At 38.6% G+C, this 18,583-nt stretch overlaps 3 protein-coding genes across 3 annotated transcripts; all 3 read right to left on the minus strand.

The window, feature by feature from the left end:
- Positions 1-156: 156 nt before the first annotated feature.
- Positions 157-5,553, minus strand: noxo1a (NADPH oxidase organizer 1a). Its single transcript, XM_067616362.1, has 8 exons — positions 5,098-5,553; positions 4,903-4,983; positions 4,724-4,796; positions 4,455-4,638; positions 3,087-3,280; positions 2,873-2,992; positions 2,604-2,718; positions 157-1,489 (listed from the first exon to the last, which is right to left on the minus strand). Exons 1-8 carry the CDS (start codon positions 5,161-5,163, stop codon positions 751-753), a joined length of 1,572 nt encoding a protein of 523 aa, XP_067472463.1. The 5' UTR covers positions 5,164-5,553; the 3' UTR covers positions 157-750.
- A 2,014-nt stretch (positions 5,554-7,567) lies between these two features.
- gid4 (GID complex subunit 4 homolog) lies at positions 7,568-12,524 on the minus strand. The gene is made up of 6 exons (XM_067616363.1): positions 12,134-12,524; positions 11,558-11,617; positions 10,778-10,885; positions 10,081-10,182; positions 9,846-9,976; positions 7,568-9,741 (listed from the first exon to the last, which is right to left on the minus strand). The coding sequence occupies exons 1-6, from the start codon at positions 12,428-12,430 to the stop codon at positions 9,678-9,680; spliced, it is 762 nt and encodes a 253-aa protein (XP_067472464.1). The 5' UTR covers positions 12,431-12,524; the 3' UTR covers positions 7,568-9,677.
- A 662-nt stretch (positions 12,525-13,186) lies between these two features.
- drc3 (dynein regulatory complex subunit 3) lies at positions 13,187-18,189 on the minus strand. The gene is made up of 13 exons (XM_067570872.1): positions 18,085-18,189; positions 17,553-17,758; positions 16,843-16,959; positions 16,539-16,705; positions 16,286-16,432; positions 15,988-16,107; positions 15,786-15,898; positions 15,507-15,681; positions 15,221-15,352; positions 14,995-15,102; positions 13,983-14,108; positions 13,607-13,738; positions 13,187-13,497 (listed from the first exon to the last, which is right to left on the minus strand). Exons 2-13 carry the CDS (start codon positions 17,710-17,712, stop codon positions 13,402-13,404), a joined length of 1,593 nt encoding a protein of 530 aa, XP_067426973.1. The 5' UTR covers positions 17,713-17,758; positions 18,085-18,189; the 3' UTR covers positions 13,187-13,401.
- Positions 18,190-18,583: the final 394 nt, after the last annotated feature.

An 18,583-nucleotide genomic window follows, 5' to 3' on the forward strand; every position in this document is an offset into this window, starting at 1 on the left:
CTAAATATGCAATTTGAAGTTGAATGATGATCGAGATGTGTTAGAATGAGGGGATATCATTGAACTTGAGCTCTTAAACATGACAAAGTCTCTTGAAGTATGTTGAGTAATGTTTAGGTGTGAAATGTACAAAAATAATATCAGTCTGAGTTAGTCCAAGTTCCCAAAAATGCTTTTATTTGTTCAAAGCTCTACAGTAACATGTAAACACAAGACACCCAGAATCAATCTACATTTTACATCCCATTCTGAATTGATCTTCATTGATAATTACACACATATACTTAAGCAGGAAATAAAACAGTCTGCATACTCTTGTACTTCAGACTAACATTTACTTTCAGTGCAGTTAACAGAACAAATCTATCTATCTTTGTGCACTCAGCACAGACAAAATGCATATAAGGCACAACAACAGGTTTCCATTATGGAAAATAGATTATTCAGAGCAGACTGTAAAGAGGTGAGTTATGAATGTTTAGTGTATCCTGATCAATCATGTTTATACGTCTAAGCTGATTTTGCTGAAATCCAAAATTAAGCCTTTTGTACATTTTCTGAATAGTTGTTGCCAGTCTCACTTTAATGACCAAACGTTAACAAGACTTTTTGAGAAATCACATTTCTATGAGTACATCTTTAGTGAAAAAAAAAAAAAAAAAGTGACAGTAGTTGTAAATGGTAGAACAGAGAAGAGAAAAATTCACCGACTGATAAAAATAAAGTCAACATAGTTAAGAATAGAAACTTTTATCGACTCTGTACCTCAGTTTGTGTGGGTGACAGAACATTTCTGCTTGCGTTCTTGCGGGTGATGGTGCTGCAGCGGGTGAGGATGTCCTGCGCCTGAGGTCTGGGTGGCACCTTGGGTATTGTGGGGCCCTTGTAGAGGTTGGGGTCAGACACACTGGGGAGCATTCTCCCCTCTGAGCCGCTTGTCGGACTGAGGCGATTGCCCACCGTGGGCGGAGGTGTGTGGCTGAGACGCAGGCGCTCGTCGTTGGCGGGGAGGCTCAGGTTGAGGAACGAGCTCGCTGAGGAGGAGCTCTGGTCATCACTGAGACTGAAGTCACTGTCGCTCACAAAGCTTCCTTCGCTGTCTGTTGTAGGGCTCCGCTCTCCCTGCTGCTCCTCTCCATCCATCTCCACCGTGATCATGGGTGGAGGAGCGTGATTTGCAGAGGAGGGTGTGGTGCCAGCTTTGGCAGCAGAGGAAGGGATGCTCGGTGGGGGTTGCTCTGACAGGACGTTAAGGGAGTGTGACCTTTGCTTGTTTGATAGGAGTGGGTTGGGTGAGGTGGGGCTGACAGGCAGCAGCTGCAGCAGGTTGCCTTGAGAGCGGCTGAGCTGCTGGGACTGCGGTGTCAGCAGGGAGGAGGATAGCGTCAAGGAGGCGCGTTTATCTTGATGGTGGCTTGTCATGCGGATATGAGGGTGGTTGTAGGGCTGCAGGTACATTGTGGGGATGTAACCTGCTTTACCGTTGTGTCTGTGGAGAGAATGTAGCGTTGAAATCTGGATTAGGTTACAGGTGGTACAAATGATACAAAAAAAGAAAAATGTACTAAGTTGGTTCAGTTGGTAAGTTATATCTGGGTTCATACATTGTTCTTAATTTGCAAATCATGAACCATCAAATAATAATAAATCTTAAGAATTTACTCTTGACAATTCTTTAACTGACAGAAAATACTTGGCTTTCAGTGTGTAGTTTTGTGTGTCAAATGATATATTAGCATATTATGTTTTTTTTCAGTAATTTCCTAAAAGTAGCTGCTGTGTAACATTTCTTTGAAAGGGTGTAATTTGGTCGTATATGGGAAATATGCTCATAGCGTTTTTAAGAAACAAGATAATATATTAATATGTAGTTTGACACACAAAACTACACACTGAAGTATTTTCTGTCACTTAAAGAATTGTTAAGAGTCTAATTTATATTAAGATCTTTTGCAAATTAACAACTATGTATGAACATGAATATTTTTTTCTGTTTTTTCTTAGAATTTGTACCAAATTGCACCACCCTCTCAGTAAAATAGCCTAAAAATGAATTGTTACATACTGGCAAATTACTCCAGAAATTTCCAGGAAACTAATATAAACTTAAAGGACATGTAAAATAAAATGTTATCAAGACCTGTTGATAAGAAATTCTATAAAAGAAATCAAGCTAGAAGCTTCCACACTAAGCCGTTTTGTGTTGCATCAAGATACTGACTCTTATTTAGGCCACGAGCTACAGGAATTTGCTTCCAAAAGAATGTAAAGACATAAGCTCAAACACTGTCTGGTATTCAGTCTTGATGGTCATAACAATAGATGATTGATTGTGTTTACATTGTTTGTTGTCACTGATTGAGTGGATTTTGATCCTCACAGAGGCTTGATTGTTTAACTTTGCAGGGTTATTTGCTTTTGCTTATAAGGAAAGGTTTGTAGCACTTCCATTTCAATTTGTGTTTTTTAAAAATAAGCATGTATTGATCATCCTTTTTCTCTTTCTTTGGACTGTGAGAGGGGTCTCTGTGTCACGATCATCAATGCAGTTATAAGAAGAAGAAGGTTAGAAGTTTCAGCCAAAAGTCAACGGTATTGAATACCTGATGAGCCACCAGCCGTTGTCAGACTTCTGCAGGACTTCCACCACTGTGCCAATGTTTACGGTTATTTCATCGTCTTTGGTGGCTTTGTAGCTCCTGACTGCAGTGTACATGCCTGAGGGTGAAAAAGACGACTTTAAATACAATGTCATGTAGCATCTTGACAAACTTTCATCCACTAAGGCAAGCTGCTGTATGCACTACCTATACAAATATGTGTCGATATGTCTTAAGAAATAGTTTAATAGAAAGTGTATTTAGTGAGGCACCTCTTGCACCAGTCATATCCATGTAATCTTCATCCCCGTCATCGTCATCATCCACTTTCTCCAGGTAGGGGGCAGGGAACCAGGCCATGCGTTTGTCTTCATTCTCCACAAGCCACCACCCTGAGCCAACACAACCACATGTCACATAGGTCCTCGAGCGTATTTTTGGGCTGATGAAACCTATTTTCAAACTGACTGAAGCTTGTTTGCTCACCCGCTTTGTCTTTGATGAGTACGTCCACTTTCTCGTCCATCGCCACTTTGAAAGGTTTGTTCTTGGTGTCTTTGGTCTCGTAAGGGGCCACACACCTGTACGTCTCTGTGACAAATGGCTGAGTCACGTTGCCACCGCCGCCGCCGTGTCCCACATCACTCTTGATGTCATCTTCTGAGGGCATGATCATGATGCTGAGGACAAGAGACGCAGGTTAGGTTTACACAGAACTTCTGCATGTATTATGCTTAATCTGTGCATTAATGGTATATCCTGTGCTCCTTAATCCATGTCTGGATACTATCTTGTTTGGCCCTTGGCATACATAAGCATCCACTTAGGGCCCCTGTCTTTTTTGCCTCCCTTGTACACACAACTTTTCCTTCCTTTAATAGTCTACCAGGTTGTTTCCGAACCTCCAGGTGCAGATTAGTATTTAACACCAAACTACATACATTATTTAGTAAGGAAGGGATGTAAATAAAAAAAAACACCTTTAATTCCAGTATTCTTAAAAGTAAATTTTTGGAAGGTTAGAAAACCACTTCAAAACTCATAACTTACAATATTTTGTGTTTACAATAATCGTTGCTGTTAGACACATGTAGGAGAGGTAATAGGGCAGAGTTCATCCTGGTGCACTATGTAAGGTTTGGCCAGCTTACTGTTTACGGTGAATCTGTGCATGGCATCGTCAAGATATCAAAATGCTACAAGACATTAGAGTCAGTGGTAAATTACCAAATAGCTGAATGAAATGATTAGCTGTCCAATCTGGCCAGTGGCTGTAGTAGCAGCGTCTCCAAATGACATCAGTGCAAATTTCCAAGTAGTCGTTATTTGGATAAACTGACCACATATCGGGAATCTAAATGGTTACTTTCTCGCCTGAAAAAATGTTACAGCTTAACAAAGTGACAAATTAATGGTTCTACAGCGAAACTTTCAGCAGCAGCAGCTTTCAGACTGGCCAAAAGACTGCAAAAAATAATGAACGTAGCTACTATGACATCACCCATTGGTTTGTAGACTTGATTTCGGCATTTTGACTGTCGCCATTTCGGATTTTTGGAGCCAGAAGTGACCATATTTGGACAAGAGGGTAGCTGACCCGAACACTAGCTGCTAGCTTGGTTAGCACTGTGCATTTACAGTCTGTGATTAACCATGATAATGCTAATGCTAATTTTGGCAAGCGAAATCACCCACATGTAGGCACCGACAGTGTCAACAATGTTTTTGTTATTACTCAATTGCTCACAATTCCAGAAGTCCTGCACTCCAGCTTTAATTTTTGAATGTTTAAAAGAAAAAAAAAATCTAGCCAAATCTTACATAGTGCACCTTTAAATGTGTTTTTTAGCCTACCCGTTCTTGGAGAACTCGGGCTCGAGATCCTGGTCTTTGGGATGGAAGAACTGGATGAGGTCTGCAGACTGAGAGACGCGCGGGTCGCAGCTCAGGAGTTCATTACAATATTTCTGCAAAAGCTTCAGGCGCACCAGTGATTTGGTGGGGCTTTTCCTCCGACCGCTGCGCTTTATCTTTCTGTCTAAACACACACAGGACACCTGAAGTCAAAATCCCAACAACAACCTTTCACTGCTCACAGAAGGTGGGAATTACGCACGACATACCTGTAAATTTGGGGACGATTCTGTCGGATTTCTTCAGCTTGTTTGCGGGTGGGAACGCTTTCTTCAGTTGTTTCTGTAATAAATAGCAGTTGAGTAAAGGCAACAAGATTTATTAAGTCTTATCTACACAAACTTGCATGTACAAGACATAAAAATTGACTTTTTTGTTTCATACTCACGTGCATTTTCTTGAAATCCCGAAAACTTCTATAAACTACAATGTCATTCTGGTCTGACCAAAGCACTGAGGTCATGTACAACTGGAAAAGGAAAAAGCAGATTTTATTACACCGTCGATAGGTACATATTATGGCTGTCTTGGCATAAAAGCGACATTAAATGACAGAAGCGAAATAAACTCCATCTGCGCTTACTTTGCTCTTCTCCTTATGCAACACTCCGATTATACGGACGCTAATGGGATACCGCTGGTCCCCCATGGTAATTTAAAAAAAAGTCAAAGATAAGATGCTGAAAGTGTGTTGAGTAGTCCAGCAGTGAGCTGCTGTGATGTAGGGATACTCTGCAGGTGAATTTATATGTCGTCCATCGGCGCAGGTGTGGCTGTGTGAGTCATGCTGGCAAGCAGAGGTGGAAAATATTTTGGTCACGTACAGGAAAATCCAGCATTTCTCCAAAACCCGTGGCTGTGTGGCACTGCAATGCATGCCGCAACTCAAGTGTCACAAATCTTTATTATTCTGCATGTCAGAATGAAACCGCACGTTTACGGGAACATTAAGGAAACAATCTGGCTATGTTGTCATTTTGCTTCAGAAAAGTATTTCTGTCTGACATGGTTACGTGGTTAAGCCGATTACAAAGAAACGGTTTTCTCTGGTAATGACTCAGAATATCTTCACACCCCTCAAACATCCACTTGAAATTAGATTTGAAATTGAAATTAGATTTCTTTTTTCATATCACACCCTACACATGGATGAGGGCATATTGTTTCTTTTTTTAAATGAATAAATATTCTAGGGGGCAAGAACTGAAGTAGCAAATACATACAGTATAAGAAGATATAAATTGCATTTCTAATTATGTTGATCCCTATTTCCAGTGGTGGAAAGTAACTAAGTACATTGAAGCTACTCAAGTACTGTACTTAAGTACAGTTTTTAGGTACTTGTACTTTACTTGAGTATTTCCATTTGATGCTACTTTATACTTCCACTCCACTACATTTCAGAGGGAAATATTGTACTTTCTACTCCACTACATTTATCTGACAGCTTTAGTTACTTTTCAGGTGAAGATTTGACACAATGGATAATATAACAAGCTTTTAAAATACAACACATTGTTAAAGATGAAACCAGTGGTTTCCAACCTTTTTGTCTTTTGAGCTCCACCAAATAGTGATTTTTCCCTCTAAACTTCTCACGTGGTCTCATTTCAATAAATGTTCAAATGATCCAATATTTCTCCAAAAATCAAAGACTAGAGAAAAAGCCCAAAAACTGAAAACAGATTTGTGTATCAGAACTTTGTTTTTTCTTCTTTCCTCTCTTATTAATCATCTCACGACCCCTCAGGTTTATCTGGTGACCCTTTGGAGGGGCCTGAACCCTAGGTTGGGAACCACAGGACTAAACTGGCTAACTGTATATAAAGTAGTTCAAACTAGCTCCACCTCCAGCAGCTACAACAGTAACATGCTGCTCTAACACTGATGCTTCAGTATTAATAATCTAATGATGTCATATAGAATAATATATCAGTCAGAGGGACCAAACCACTACTTTTACTGCAATAGATTTTGCTGCTGATAGTTATGTAGTTCTGCTTAAATAGGATTTTTCATGCAGGACTTGTAATGGAGTGTTTTTACATTGCTGTATTGGTACTTTTACCTAAGTAAAGTATCTGAGTACTACTTCCACCACTGCCCATATCTACTAAGTTCACCCTCATCATCCTGAACACAGCTTGATTCAAAGACAGAAATGTAACACTGTTTAACTCTAAAACTCCATCGCTTATCAATACACACTAAAAAAACACCAGTCAGCATTAAAATACTTGACCGCTCTTATGAAACTTGCCAGCATTGTTAAAACAGATAAGAAGTTGTTGCCCACATACATTTTCCTCATAACTTTCAGGCTTCACGTGAATATTATTTCCTCCTCTGTTCAGTCAGGCTTTGTTAGCTCAGGCACTTACACCAAACCTGAACCACATTAACCATTTACTGGTTTTGTTTATTTTATGATTGAAATCTGTACCGGATAAAAAGTTTAATAATTGGCCATTCAATCAAACTCCCAAAGTATATTTGTTTTTCCTGAAAAACATTCTCATATAAAAATGCCACATCAATGAGTATCTAAAGAAATGGAACCCTGCGTTGGAGTCTTCTTATCATTTGTCACTAAGTACATAACTAAGAACTTCACCATAAAAACAGTTGTTTTTGAAAAACATAATAAAAGAATGGAGGATGCCAGCATTTGGGGGGTGATAAACTACATAGGATTTGAATGAGAAGGATTTGAATCACTGCCTCCATCTCCAGGGATTTGTGAACACGTGTGTGTAAAAAGTTACAGGATTGTGGGGATGAGCTATTGTACTATAGAACCAGTACAAAGTTAGTCAGTCAGACGCTGCTTAATGTTCAGAGGTTTGGAACTTTATGAGCTGGTTTGGGGCTCTGGGGCATGTTGTCCAAGGAGATAAGAAGTGAAACCTTTTGTGGTTCACTGCTGACATCTAGTGCTGACTGCTGTGTTCACTTCGGTCACCTGTCTCAACTTTACTAGTAATGGGCACATCAATTCAACTGTCCAGATTAGAAGAAATAAAATAGGACTCAAAATAATAACAAAGAATGTGTAAATGTGTATGAAATAGTTCACTTTTTATTCCTCCTCACACAATACACTCGTTTAGATTTATCATACATCTTTTCTAAATTGATCTTTTTAAATCAGTTGTATTCAAACTTTTTAACGACACACTCTCAAATAAATATTTGTTACATGATTAATGACAAAGCAAATTATCTTGAAGTTATATGGAACATTTGAAACATTTTCCATCCAGATACTATTCATGGAAAAAAACAAAAAACAAAAAAACAAAACATAGTGCGAATAGTATTCACACAACCCATCAAGCCTGCTTGTCATGCTGCAGGCTGCCAAGTCATGTAAAAGTCTATAAGCAACAAAGAGGCAGGCAAACTTTTATATCAATCTCTTTCCAGAAGGATCCACCAGAAGGACACATAAAGTTCTGTCATGTTTTTGCACAGTTTCTCCCACAGAAATATACTCATGATTTCTTTCAAGTAAAACATTACTAATCTAACCACTTGTGAGAAAAGGGAGATTTACAAACATTTAAAAGTGTAAGGCAGCAGGTTTTTACTAAAGCATCATCCTACTTAACACTTAATGAGCCACAAGGTGCTTTTAATACAATATTCTCCACTAAAGGGCAGAACAATAACACACAATGACGTAATGTTATGTAACTCTGTGTGTTACGTCTTAACTGTTGTGCCTTCGTTTAAAAAGTTAGGAGAAAAATGAACTGCCACATTTAGCCGCTTCTAAACATGGAAATAATGTGGGAAAGGATGAAAATGACCATGAGCGGACTGTAACTGAAGAAAACTAAGATTGTACTCTACTAAGATTAACATTCAACACACTGCATTGTTTTTGTTGCATTACACATCAACTCTTCCCCCATCACTCAAACTCCACGTGTGCCCCCTGAGATGCGCACACCGACATCTCTAATCTCCCGCCGTTTGTCGACACCTCTTATGTGACTGAAATTCTGAAAGACCTTGTGTTTTAAAATGAATTATGAACTGGAATGTACTGTCACATGTCTGAGCTTAAAATGCTGGTCTACGCAATAAAATAAGCCTCCTTATTTATTCCATGATTCTCTATTTTTCCTTGTGCATTTTAACTGAGGGTCACTCTTGATTAAAAAAATAAATAAATCACTCTGAAAGAGAAATAATCTGAAAATAAGTTAGTGAGTAGTGATAGAAACCCTAACTATTAGTGACCTTTGGCTTGCATAGAAAAAAACAAAACAAAACAAAAACTGATGTTGAGCCATTATTAGACTTTTCTTGTGTTTAGAGGATTTTCTGAAGCAGCAGCAGCAGCAGCTTGGAAATGATTGGTTACTAATGACCTGTTCAGAGGTCAACGTTGCTGTAATCCTAACTCAGCCGATTCCAGCTCCATCACATTCAACTGTTGGTTTTCAGTTATAATACGTACTGCCTGAATGTACCGTCCCTGATCAACAGACCGTGTCTTACAGAACTTGCATAAAAACTAGATCACTGCTCATCGTTGCTTCTTTTGCAACATTTTGGCAAGGACCCCCCCCGCTATCATACTCTGTATCAATCACTACGGGGCGTCAAAGTGTTATTGCAAAGATAATTGTATTAAGTAGAAATAAATTAAGCTTTACTGAAAAAAACTCTTTATACTCTTTTTAAAAGAGTACCATCTTTTACTTTTGCAACTCTTAACTGAAAGGCAAAGAAATTACGTTTCCACTGAAGGAAAACAGGAACCTTTTTTGATGTCCAACTACAGGGGTTGCAGATCCTATAAGAGCGCCAAGAATCCAGATAGTACAAAATTAAAATAAAAAAAACAGGCCAAAAAAGGACAAATTAAAATCAAAAAATTAAATCCCAGGCAAACATCAGTTCTACGGCAACTGTGAGACCTGCCCATCTCTCACTAATCTTCGTCTTCTTTTTAACTCTTCTCTCTCTGCGCCATCTTTCTTTCAGTCCATCAGAAGAGGGACGAGTGACCACACATTTGTTTCCTTGCAGCGAGGAAAACGGGTCAGCTCCAGTCTTGGCATTAAAGGGCTCTCTGTCGTTCCCGTTCCATTTAACAGCAGGGCGGGGTGAACTGTCCCCTCCTTGACTCAAAACGTGTGTGTGTGTTTGTCACCGAAATTCATAAATGGGCATACTGTGTTCTCGAACATGGTTTAGGTTTAGGGACTGGTACCTGAATTTAAAAAAAGAAGAAAAGAGTGATATCAGCATAAGAAACAAGCGTTAATGTGACAATAAAAAAAATCATTGAACTTGGTTCGTAATGCTGGTGGTTACCATTCTGAGCTCCTGTGGTAATAGTAGCCCTCAATAGTGGCTGTGGACTTCTGGAAGCAAATGTAGTAGAAGCCTGCGAAGGAAGCGCCACTGATATCTTTGATAGTGTGGTCTGGAACTAGAAATTGCTCCTTAGGGTGCAGGAAAAAAAAAAAACAACACAGTGGAGGTCAGAGTTGAAAGCTAATATGAGTAAGAAGAGAGATGACAGGTCACAGTAAGAGGATGTACTAACCTTCCACCTCATGAAGACATAATCACTGCTGTCCAGAGCCTCATAGTCAAAGTCGTCTGAGTTGAAGCTTTTGGCGTATTTGTAAAAAGGCTGAAATTTGCCCTGGTAAGAGTTAATTAAATACTGATCAGGGAATAGAAAGTATGGAGATTATAACAAGACAAAATCCTCACATGATTGTCTGGCATGTGAATTATCTTCATCAATCATTACTTGCTTAGAAAATAAGAATGTTCCTTGATGAAAGCATTCAAAAAGTTTTTCCTGCCACTTTTCCTTTCATGTGTTGTTATTCCAGAAATTGCCAAACAAAATTAAAAAGACCAGACATAATTCTGCACAACTTATATTTTTTTTTCTGGAGGACATAAATCAGACATTCACAGTTAGACAAAGAGCTGCAGGCGACAGGTACATACTGCAATTTGGGTGAACTTAAACTTCCAACATGTCTGAGCAACGACTTTCACTGTTGTCCTATAGTAAGCCACTTGCATTATGACTGCTCATGGTAACACACATCACTTATCCAAACTGTATGGAAACAAGCCCAGCAGCTAAAAACATCTGCACAACATTAAACAAATGTCCCAGGAATGCACAAATAATGTCATGCCAAATTTGTGCATTGTGATTTATCGATCTTTGATTAACAGCTGTTACTACATCAGAGCAAAATAACAGAGTAAGGACATACCCAGTGCTTTCTGTCCACATCTTCATCTGCGTCCCACTTCCTTGTTAAAAAAGGTCTCTTTCGACTGATAATTTCACCAGCAAAGAATGTTGTGAGAGTGGGATACTCCTGTTGCACAGTGGGAAGGAAAGAAGGAGAGATGGTGATAACTTTCTTTCGAAATGCATGTGTGCATTTTATATTTGCTTTTAAACCTGCATTAAAAAAATGCTTCTGCTCTGATAATCCGTCACATTTAGATTTCCTGTATGACTCATGTGTCGTGCAACAGGCTATGAACTATGCATCAGCAGAAAGATTACAGTAGACTATGTAGCCCTAATGACAAATTTAATAGCTTTCTCCACCCATGTCCTGAATATGTTTCAATATCTGGATATACCTGTACAGCTTATTTAAAAATAATTGTGTTGTAAATCAAACAGCATAATTTTGCTTCAGTTAAAATTTGACTCAATACTTCTGCAGAGGCACAGACACAAACTGGCAAAGTGTTACTCATCTTTCGCTCCACTCCGCCACAGCCAAAATTTAATACAGTATCCTGCTGACCTTTTCACTTCCATGTGTTGCATAATGTAATGGATATACAGTTGACACACTTAAGCTAAGGTCTGGAGTGTTAGACCTTAGAGGTTACACCAAATGGCATCACACACTGTCTCCGTCTTATCAGTGTCACAATTCAGCCTGCATCAAGCGAGTGGAAACCAGTTGTGATTAGTCGTTGACAGAATAAAGGTCAGTCTAACTACATCTGACCTAGTTTGAAAAGCTTACCTCAGTCAGGCCTTTGATTTTCAAGTATCCACACAAATATGAGTCCTCCACAGTCACATGCTGTCCAAGATAAACACATTTTAGGAACACATAATTAGGTATCTGAAATAGCCTCAACGCACAGGTGTAAAAAATGTTCTCCTTCTTCTTAATGGCAGTCTGATAGTATACTAGATGTTGTGTGAACAGATACGAAACCTTATAAAGAGTGCATGCAGACAAGGATTATACTGTCTGTTGACACTGCTCCCACGTCAACACTAGTATAGTAATTCCATTAATTTAGGTAGCTAACAGCTAGTTGCACAAAATGCTAACGTGTTTTGGTATCATGTACTGCATAACAGGTGTCGAAATTAATTAAATGTGGTCCAGATGTAAAATACCATAGTAGAAACCTAGTCCTGTGGGCTGGCTCAAAATTAGGTCAGCGTGTTAGTACTGTCTCACCATATAAAGCTAAGCGAGTAAACGTCAGCTAGCTAGCAAGTTAGCGACTAATGATATTTGAATGCAATAAGAAACAAACTACTGTTAAAACGAAACCGGACTGGTGCACGTCACAAATAAATGTACCTGCAGGACAACCTCAACGTCGTAAGAGTTGCCTTTGCTCTTCTGATAACCCCGAAACTGTGAGCCGCTGTAGAGCAGCGAGGTGGCCACCCCCGGCTGGTGGGTGTTGATCGGGGCAGGGGGTGTAAGAGAGGCCGAGGATAAGCAGGCCGTGCCGGTGGTACTGCAGCACTCTGCTCGGACAGGCATGATGAGCGCTAACGTGTCACCGTCAGCAACCGTCATGAACTTTGTGTCTGAGCACACCACAGCTGGACAGAGAAGTGTTACTGACAGAGGACGGTTTGCTAGCTGCATAAAATCCCAGAGGTCCGAAACTGTGCTCAATTTTGCAGCGCTGCTCACAAACTGGCCACTTATTAGTGGACTCTGCAACGTCTCATGTGAGAATCCAGCTTCCCTAAATTTAATTGGTTGGAAATGATTGAGCAACAGTCTCATTGGATAACGTACGGAAAGGCATTCTGGGAGTTGTATTTATTCTGAGAGTACACTACACAACCACCAGCAACGAGATACTTGCGATGTTTTGGTGCTTATTTTAGAAAGTAGGCTATGTTTTTTTCTTTTAAATATACTGCCTCTAATAAAATTGTTGTGTCTCCTCTGCAAACTGCACACTCACAATGCCATACATCTTTAGTTTCTTGTACTAAATATAACTCAGTTATGTGTTGAACTTCTTTCTTTATTTAATTCTATTTGTATAATTTCTAAAAACTAAAAAGTGTTCAAGAAATTCCTTCTTTTAATAAATATTATGGACAAGATTGTGATTTGAGTTTATATGTAAATTTTTAGGATTTTTTAAACTGGGTTATTTATTTTGTTTTTCTTGTGAATTCAGAGTTGTTTTTTAGTATATTGTGAATATATATTTTTCTTTTTCTTCTTTTGGTCTAATTTTCCACACACTTTTTGTACTGTTGTTTGTCTTGTAATGTTATTGTTCCTTTAATAAAGATTTTTTAAAAAGACAAGAGAAGTGAACTCCACACAAATCTTATGCACATGTATTTGGGTGACCGGGGAACTTGGGAGGACACTAAGAAAGTAAATCAAAATATCTTTATTATCTCAACACAGGCAGCAAGAAATACGGGAACATATTATTTCTGACATTTGTTATTGGGTATGGTACATATAGCAAAAGAAATTGAGGAATATTATTACTTGGATACAATGAAATGTGTTTCTGTTGTTCAAACAAGATGTGAAAATGTGCCTTTTCCATTCTTTTTTTGGACTCAAATGTCTCATTGATCATGCTACTGCAACTCTTCCAGCTGCTCCCTCAAATAGTCCATATATCTGTGGATGCCTGAGATGCGCATGCGGCTCCGCTTAAGTTCTGTGTCTTGAATCTGTAACAACCCATAAAGGCAAAAAGCAAACAATTACAAACCTGTGAAACAAAGAGGAGAGGAGAGATAAATCAGGGCAGCTTGTTTTGATGTAATTTCAGCTTCCTACCCCTTTAATGAGGGTCACTTTCCAGGTATTGATACGTGTAACCAACTGAGTCTCTCGGTCATTGATCTTCAGCAGGTGGTTATCATGGCCGGTGGCCAGTGCGTCCATCACTGTGTCTTTGTCTGTAAATAGCTACACAGAGAAACACAAGTGAAAAATGTGTCATGTCCCAACCAGACTGTTGTTGCAGGATATTCACTGTCATCAACATTCACTTTAGATTGCTATTACTCTGCTAAACTGTGGTTGTATTTTATCTGTTAATGTTAACACCCTGTGCAGTCATTTTGAATGATCTCAGATTAAACAGAGCCAAACTGAGAGAGAAGTGCTAATCAACATTTGCAATAAAACTATAGTCTCAGTCATAACTTACCATTCTAACATCATCTGGCAGGTCCTCCTCCAACTTGTCCTTGGCTACTTTCTCCAGAGTGGCTACAGCAATCTCTCGCACCTTCTCATTATAGTCATCTTCCAGATCTCGACATTGGGCAAATGTATGATTGTGTCAAGGAAAGTGTTAAAGTCCTTCTCTCAAGTCTCTGCTCAAAAATATTTTTTAATTGTTTCTAATGTTGGATGAATGATGTATTTTAAGTGTTTGACACTGGAAGGCTGTTTTCACGTTCATCTGCTTAAAGTGGAAAGTTTCTCTGTGCTCACTGGTAATCAGATTTTTAGCGGTCGGCCTATAAACAGGATTTATGACATCACAACTATTTTGGACACCAATCCTGATCCAGTATTCAATTTACACAAGTGTGATGTGGAAACTTGAAGCCTCCAGTGCACAAACAAAGAGAGTGGACTTTACCATGAATCAGGAGACATCTTGTGTCCAGCAGGAAAACCTTTGAAATGAAGAAATATTTGCATATTTTCATACTGTAGATTCTGGCATTTTTAACGGGGGAGAAGGAATAGATGAAATTTTAAGGATTTTAAAGTCATGATCATACTTTTTCGTGGAAAAAAAAATCAGACACACGATTTGTTCCAAGGAGAGTATTTTTATATGTCTTAATACATGTCCGGAGGGGATCTTTAATTAGACCATTGCTAATTTTGTATCTAAACTATGTGTGTGTGTCACCAAATGCTGACATTTAAACAAGACTGGATTATTGGCCAAGATTAAATTTAAATTGAAACAAAATTCAAGTTGGATTTCAAGAAAGTCCTTTCTCTAGGTGAGGAGGTTCAGGTGGGGGTCAGGTAAGCCTATAATAGAAGAAGTTCTGCCTGGATGCCCTAGTGGGTTAATGTGGGATTGCATCAATAGTGTTGAGACTTATCTTGATTTCTATTTCAAGAAAATAATGTCATGCACTTAAGATAGAACATTAACAACCAGTGTTACTGGAAATAATCCCAAGCTTTTAGGGTGATGCACAGTAAAAAAAATAAATAAGTAAAGGATATGTCCCTTGAGCTGTTTCACTGAAGATGACAACCATGTCTGAGATGTTGGTGTCAAGCTTTTTGATGATATCCTGAAATGAAAAGGCAGCATCACTGTGTAAATGTTAAAGTAAAGCACAGTAACAGAGTTTTTTGGCATGTGTATATATACTACATAATACATAGTACAGAAGGTATACACACACTTACCTCCAGCTGGCTGACCAGCTGAAAATCCAGCTCCATAAGGTTGTTACAGAGTAGGTCGATTTCATCATTGCACTGGGTGACCTTGACCTTCAGGAGTTCTGGTTCTGATAAGTGCTGCAACTCTTCTATCCTCTAGAAAGGTGTCAACAGGGGACATATTGTTATACTAATCAATAATACACAACAGGCCTGTTCCAAGTAGAAGATTTATTGAGTTATCTGGATACGTTTACTGACAATGACCCAGAGCAAGTCTTTTTAAAACATTATGGTCCTCATAGCTCACCTCTTTGTGTTTCTGCTCAAAATTTGCCAATATCTGTGATGCTCTGAGCTGGTAGTGAGGCACAGCTTTAGAGTGACCGCTGAAGAAGGAGTTCACCTCTGCTTCTCTTCGCTTATGCTCAGCCAGGCCTATTTCAAATAACTGCACACACAGCTCCACCATTTGGTGCTCAAATGTAAGTATAGGGTCAAGGAATTCCAGGAATAATTTCCGCTGATTTTTTTTTTCTCATCAATTACACACCTGCATGGATTAGTAAGCCAAGACAACAAAGGATATGTGTGAAGCAGAGTAGCGACTTCTGGCAGGTAGTGTAGTTTGTCTGCCTCTGGATCATCTTTGAACATGTCCTTAAACAGATAAGACCCATCCAGGAACTCCACAAAGGCATCCTGCAGAAAAGAAAAACTGAAGTGACACACAGCATGTATAAATGCTCAGTGAACAACGACCGCATCACCAAATCTGAACTTTATATTACGTGGTGTAATTGTAGCTCAGCTTCCTGTCTTTGCTTAGCCTCTGCAGCTTGTTGCATCTGCAAGCCATCACGTTTCATTTTCTCAAGGTCATAGTGGTATTTTATCAACGCCTCCTTTTTCTGCACATAGACAAACATGATTTAATTTGTACAGTATCAATATGGCATATTATAAATCACCATGGGCACAATTTCCAAACAAAAATAAAATTATCTATAAAAATGCCAGTTGCTTAAAGTGAAAAGACTTGTGTGACAACTTGGGTTTGTGTCAAAACACACCACAATTTATACTCACTGTCTTCTCATTGAGATATCTGTAGTCTAGGCAGTTCAAGTTTGGAAAGTAGGCAGCAATGAAAAGTTTGTAATCGTCCTCCTCAGAGACAGGATTTCCAAGTAGGTTGAGGGTGAACAGGTTCTTAAATGTCCTGAGATAGAGCACCTTTGAAATGCATTAGATTTGTATTAGGTAAAGTGAACAAATGTTACATATCACTTGCAATATAAATGCAGTATATTACAGTATTCATGCAAGGCAAATATGTTACATTGTCCAGCTGTCCGACGAGGTTGTTTGAAAAGCAGAAAAAAGTTAGTTTCTCAAGTGTGTCCATGTTTTCAATGACAGGAATTTTGTTGTTGGACAAATTCAGCACTTCGAGCTTCCGCAGAGACTCCAGACCCTCAATTTTCTCAATGTTGTTGAACGACAGATCTAAAAGACACATTGAGACTGACCGTCATGATTGCTTGTAGTTACAGGGCTCATATTTTAAGCTTTTTTAGGTTTATCATGCCATGTTGTCCACATGCAAACTGTGAGCAAAATATCAATACAAAGCTTCATCCTACCGAGCCATGTCAGATTAATCAAACAGTCCAGACCCTCAATCTTCTTTATGATGTTGTTGTTCAATTCAAGCTTGGTCAAGGACTTGCATTCCCATAAATGGTCAATCTTTAGGATGTCTGTGAACAAACAAACTCTTAGCTAAATACCCGAACCTAATACACATTCATACACTGAATGAATTTAAATGATAGGTTCACAATTTTTCAAGTCTGCATGTCTTTAAAACAAGTCAGTTGCCTGTATGAGCACTGAAAGAGGTTTTCCTCGCTGTAATCATTCCTCCTGTTCATACTGACTTACATGAGGTTTCAGCAGTCTGAGTTAATCATATCAAGTGGATACGTGCCACATTTACAGACTTTTTAGAATCAAATTTCCTCTTTGTGTTTCCTTTTTACAGTGTTTTCCTGTTGAGCTCCGGTGGAATTTGGTACTAAAAAGACTGTAACGTTGAAAGATATCTACTTAATTTTAATATTTTGGACAACTGAAGCTTCATATTAGCAAGTGTGCTAATAAGCGTTTTGCACAGAAGGAGGATTGTGGATTTTGGCCCCCATCACTCACAGTGCATTATGGAGGGATCTTCTAATGACCAGTATGAACAGGAGGAATGAAAAACCTATTTCAGTGTTCATTTGGGCACCTGATTATTGTTTTCAAACAGACTTGAAAAATTGTGAACCCGTCCTTTAACGTTTTTTCTCACTTCTGTATTGCAGACATAGATTAGAAACTTCATCTAAGTTGATTCCCTTCATCTTGGCAATAAGCTCAGCCACATCTTGAGGACTTTCCTCTATTATTGCCTTCTTCAGAACCGCATCTTCCGTCAAAATGGGCTGAAAATGAATAAAATAGTGGCTCATCCTGCAGCTTGTGGTGTTGGAGGCACACTTGACTTCACTTTACCCTCTGCCAAAAGGAGAGAGGTAGGACATATTTTGTTAATTTGGAGCTAGGTTTGTTCAGTTAAGGATGATGTCGAACGATAATGCAAGAAAAAGAAGAAGGTGTAATTTAGATAGGCTGACATTAGCTAACACCATCATTAGATTGAGTGAATGGGCTTGCCAGACAATTATCATTAGCGTTAGCAAACATTAACAAGTTTATACTACCTACCAATGACAACCGCAAAATCTATTTACTGTTGTTTACTTCCGATATAGACAACTTAAAAAAAACCCCGAACAAACAAGTAATACAAGTTTTTGTGCCTAGTAAAGTCAGTATCTTACCTCTTAACCTCTGTTGTTTAGACGTTGTTACATAGCAACAGGCTGACTCAAAGCTGCGTTCAAGTACCATCAAGTGATTCTGTTAATATAACCTTTCAACCTCAAAATATACTCGCTTGACTTATAAATATTTATAATAACAACGCAAAACAAAAAAAAAACCGTTTAGCTATGATGACACTAAGATTTTGTGCGGTTGATTTCTTTTGTTTTAACATCTTTGTCAAAAGTAAAATATGAGCTATATCCATTTTTCTATTTTCATGTTCAATATTTATGTTCTATATTTCAAATGATTAATGCCTGAGTTCATTGTTTTATTGTTGTTCTCCGTAAATGTATATACAATCACGATGCACTCTAAAGTGAAATTCATATTTATATGTATGGAGATGTTTTTGAACGCAGCTTCAGTTGCTAAATATGACCGACAGTAATTTCAGCCATACATATTGAAATGTCTGATTTTTCGTCCAATAGGATTGATCTATGGGCGGAG

Source organism: Thunnus thynnus, chromosome 17 (genome assembly GCF_963924715.1).
Source record: "Thunnus thynnus chromosome 17, fThuThy2.1, whole genome shotgun sequence".
NCBI lineage: Eukaryota > Metazoa > Chordata > Actinopteri > Scombriformes > Scombridae > Thunnus > Thunnus thynnus.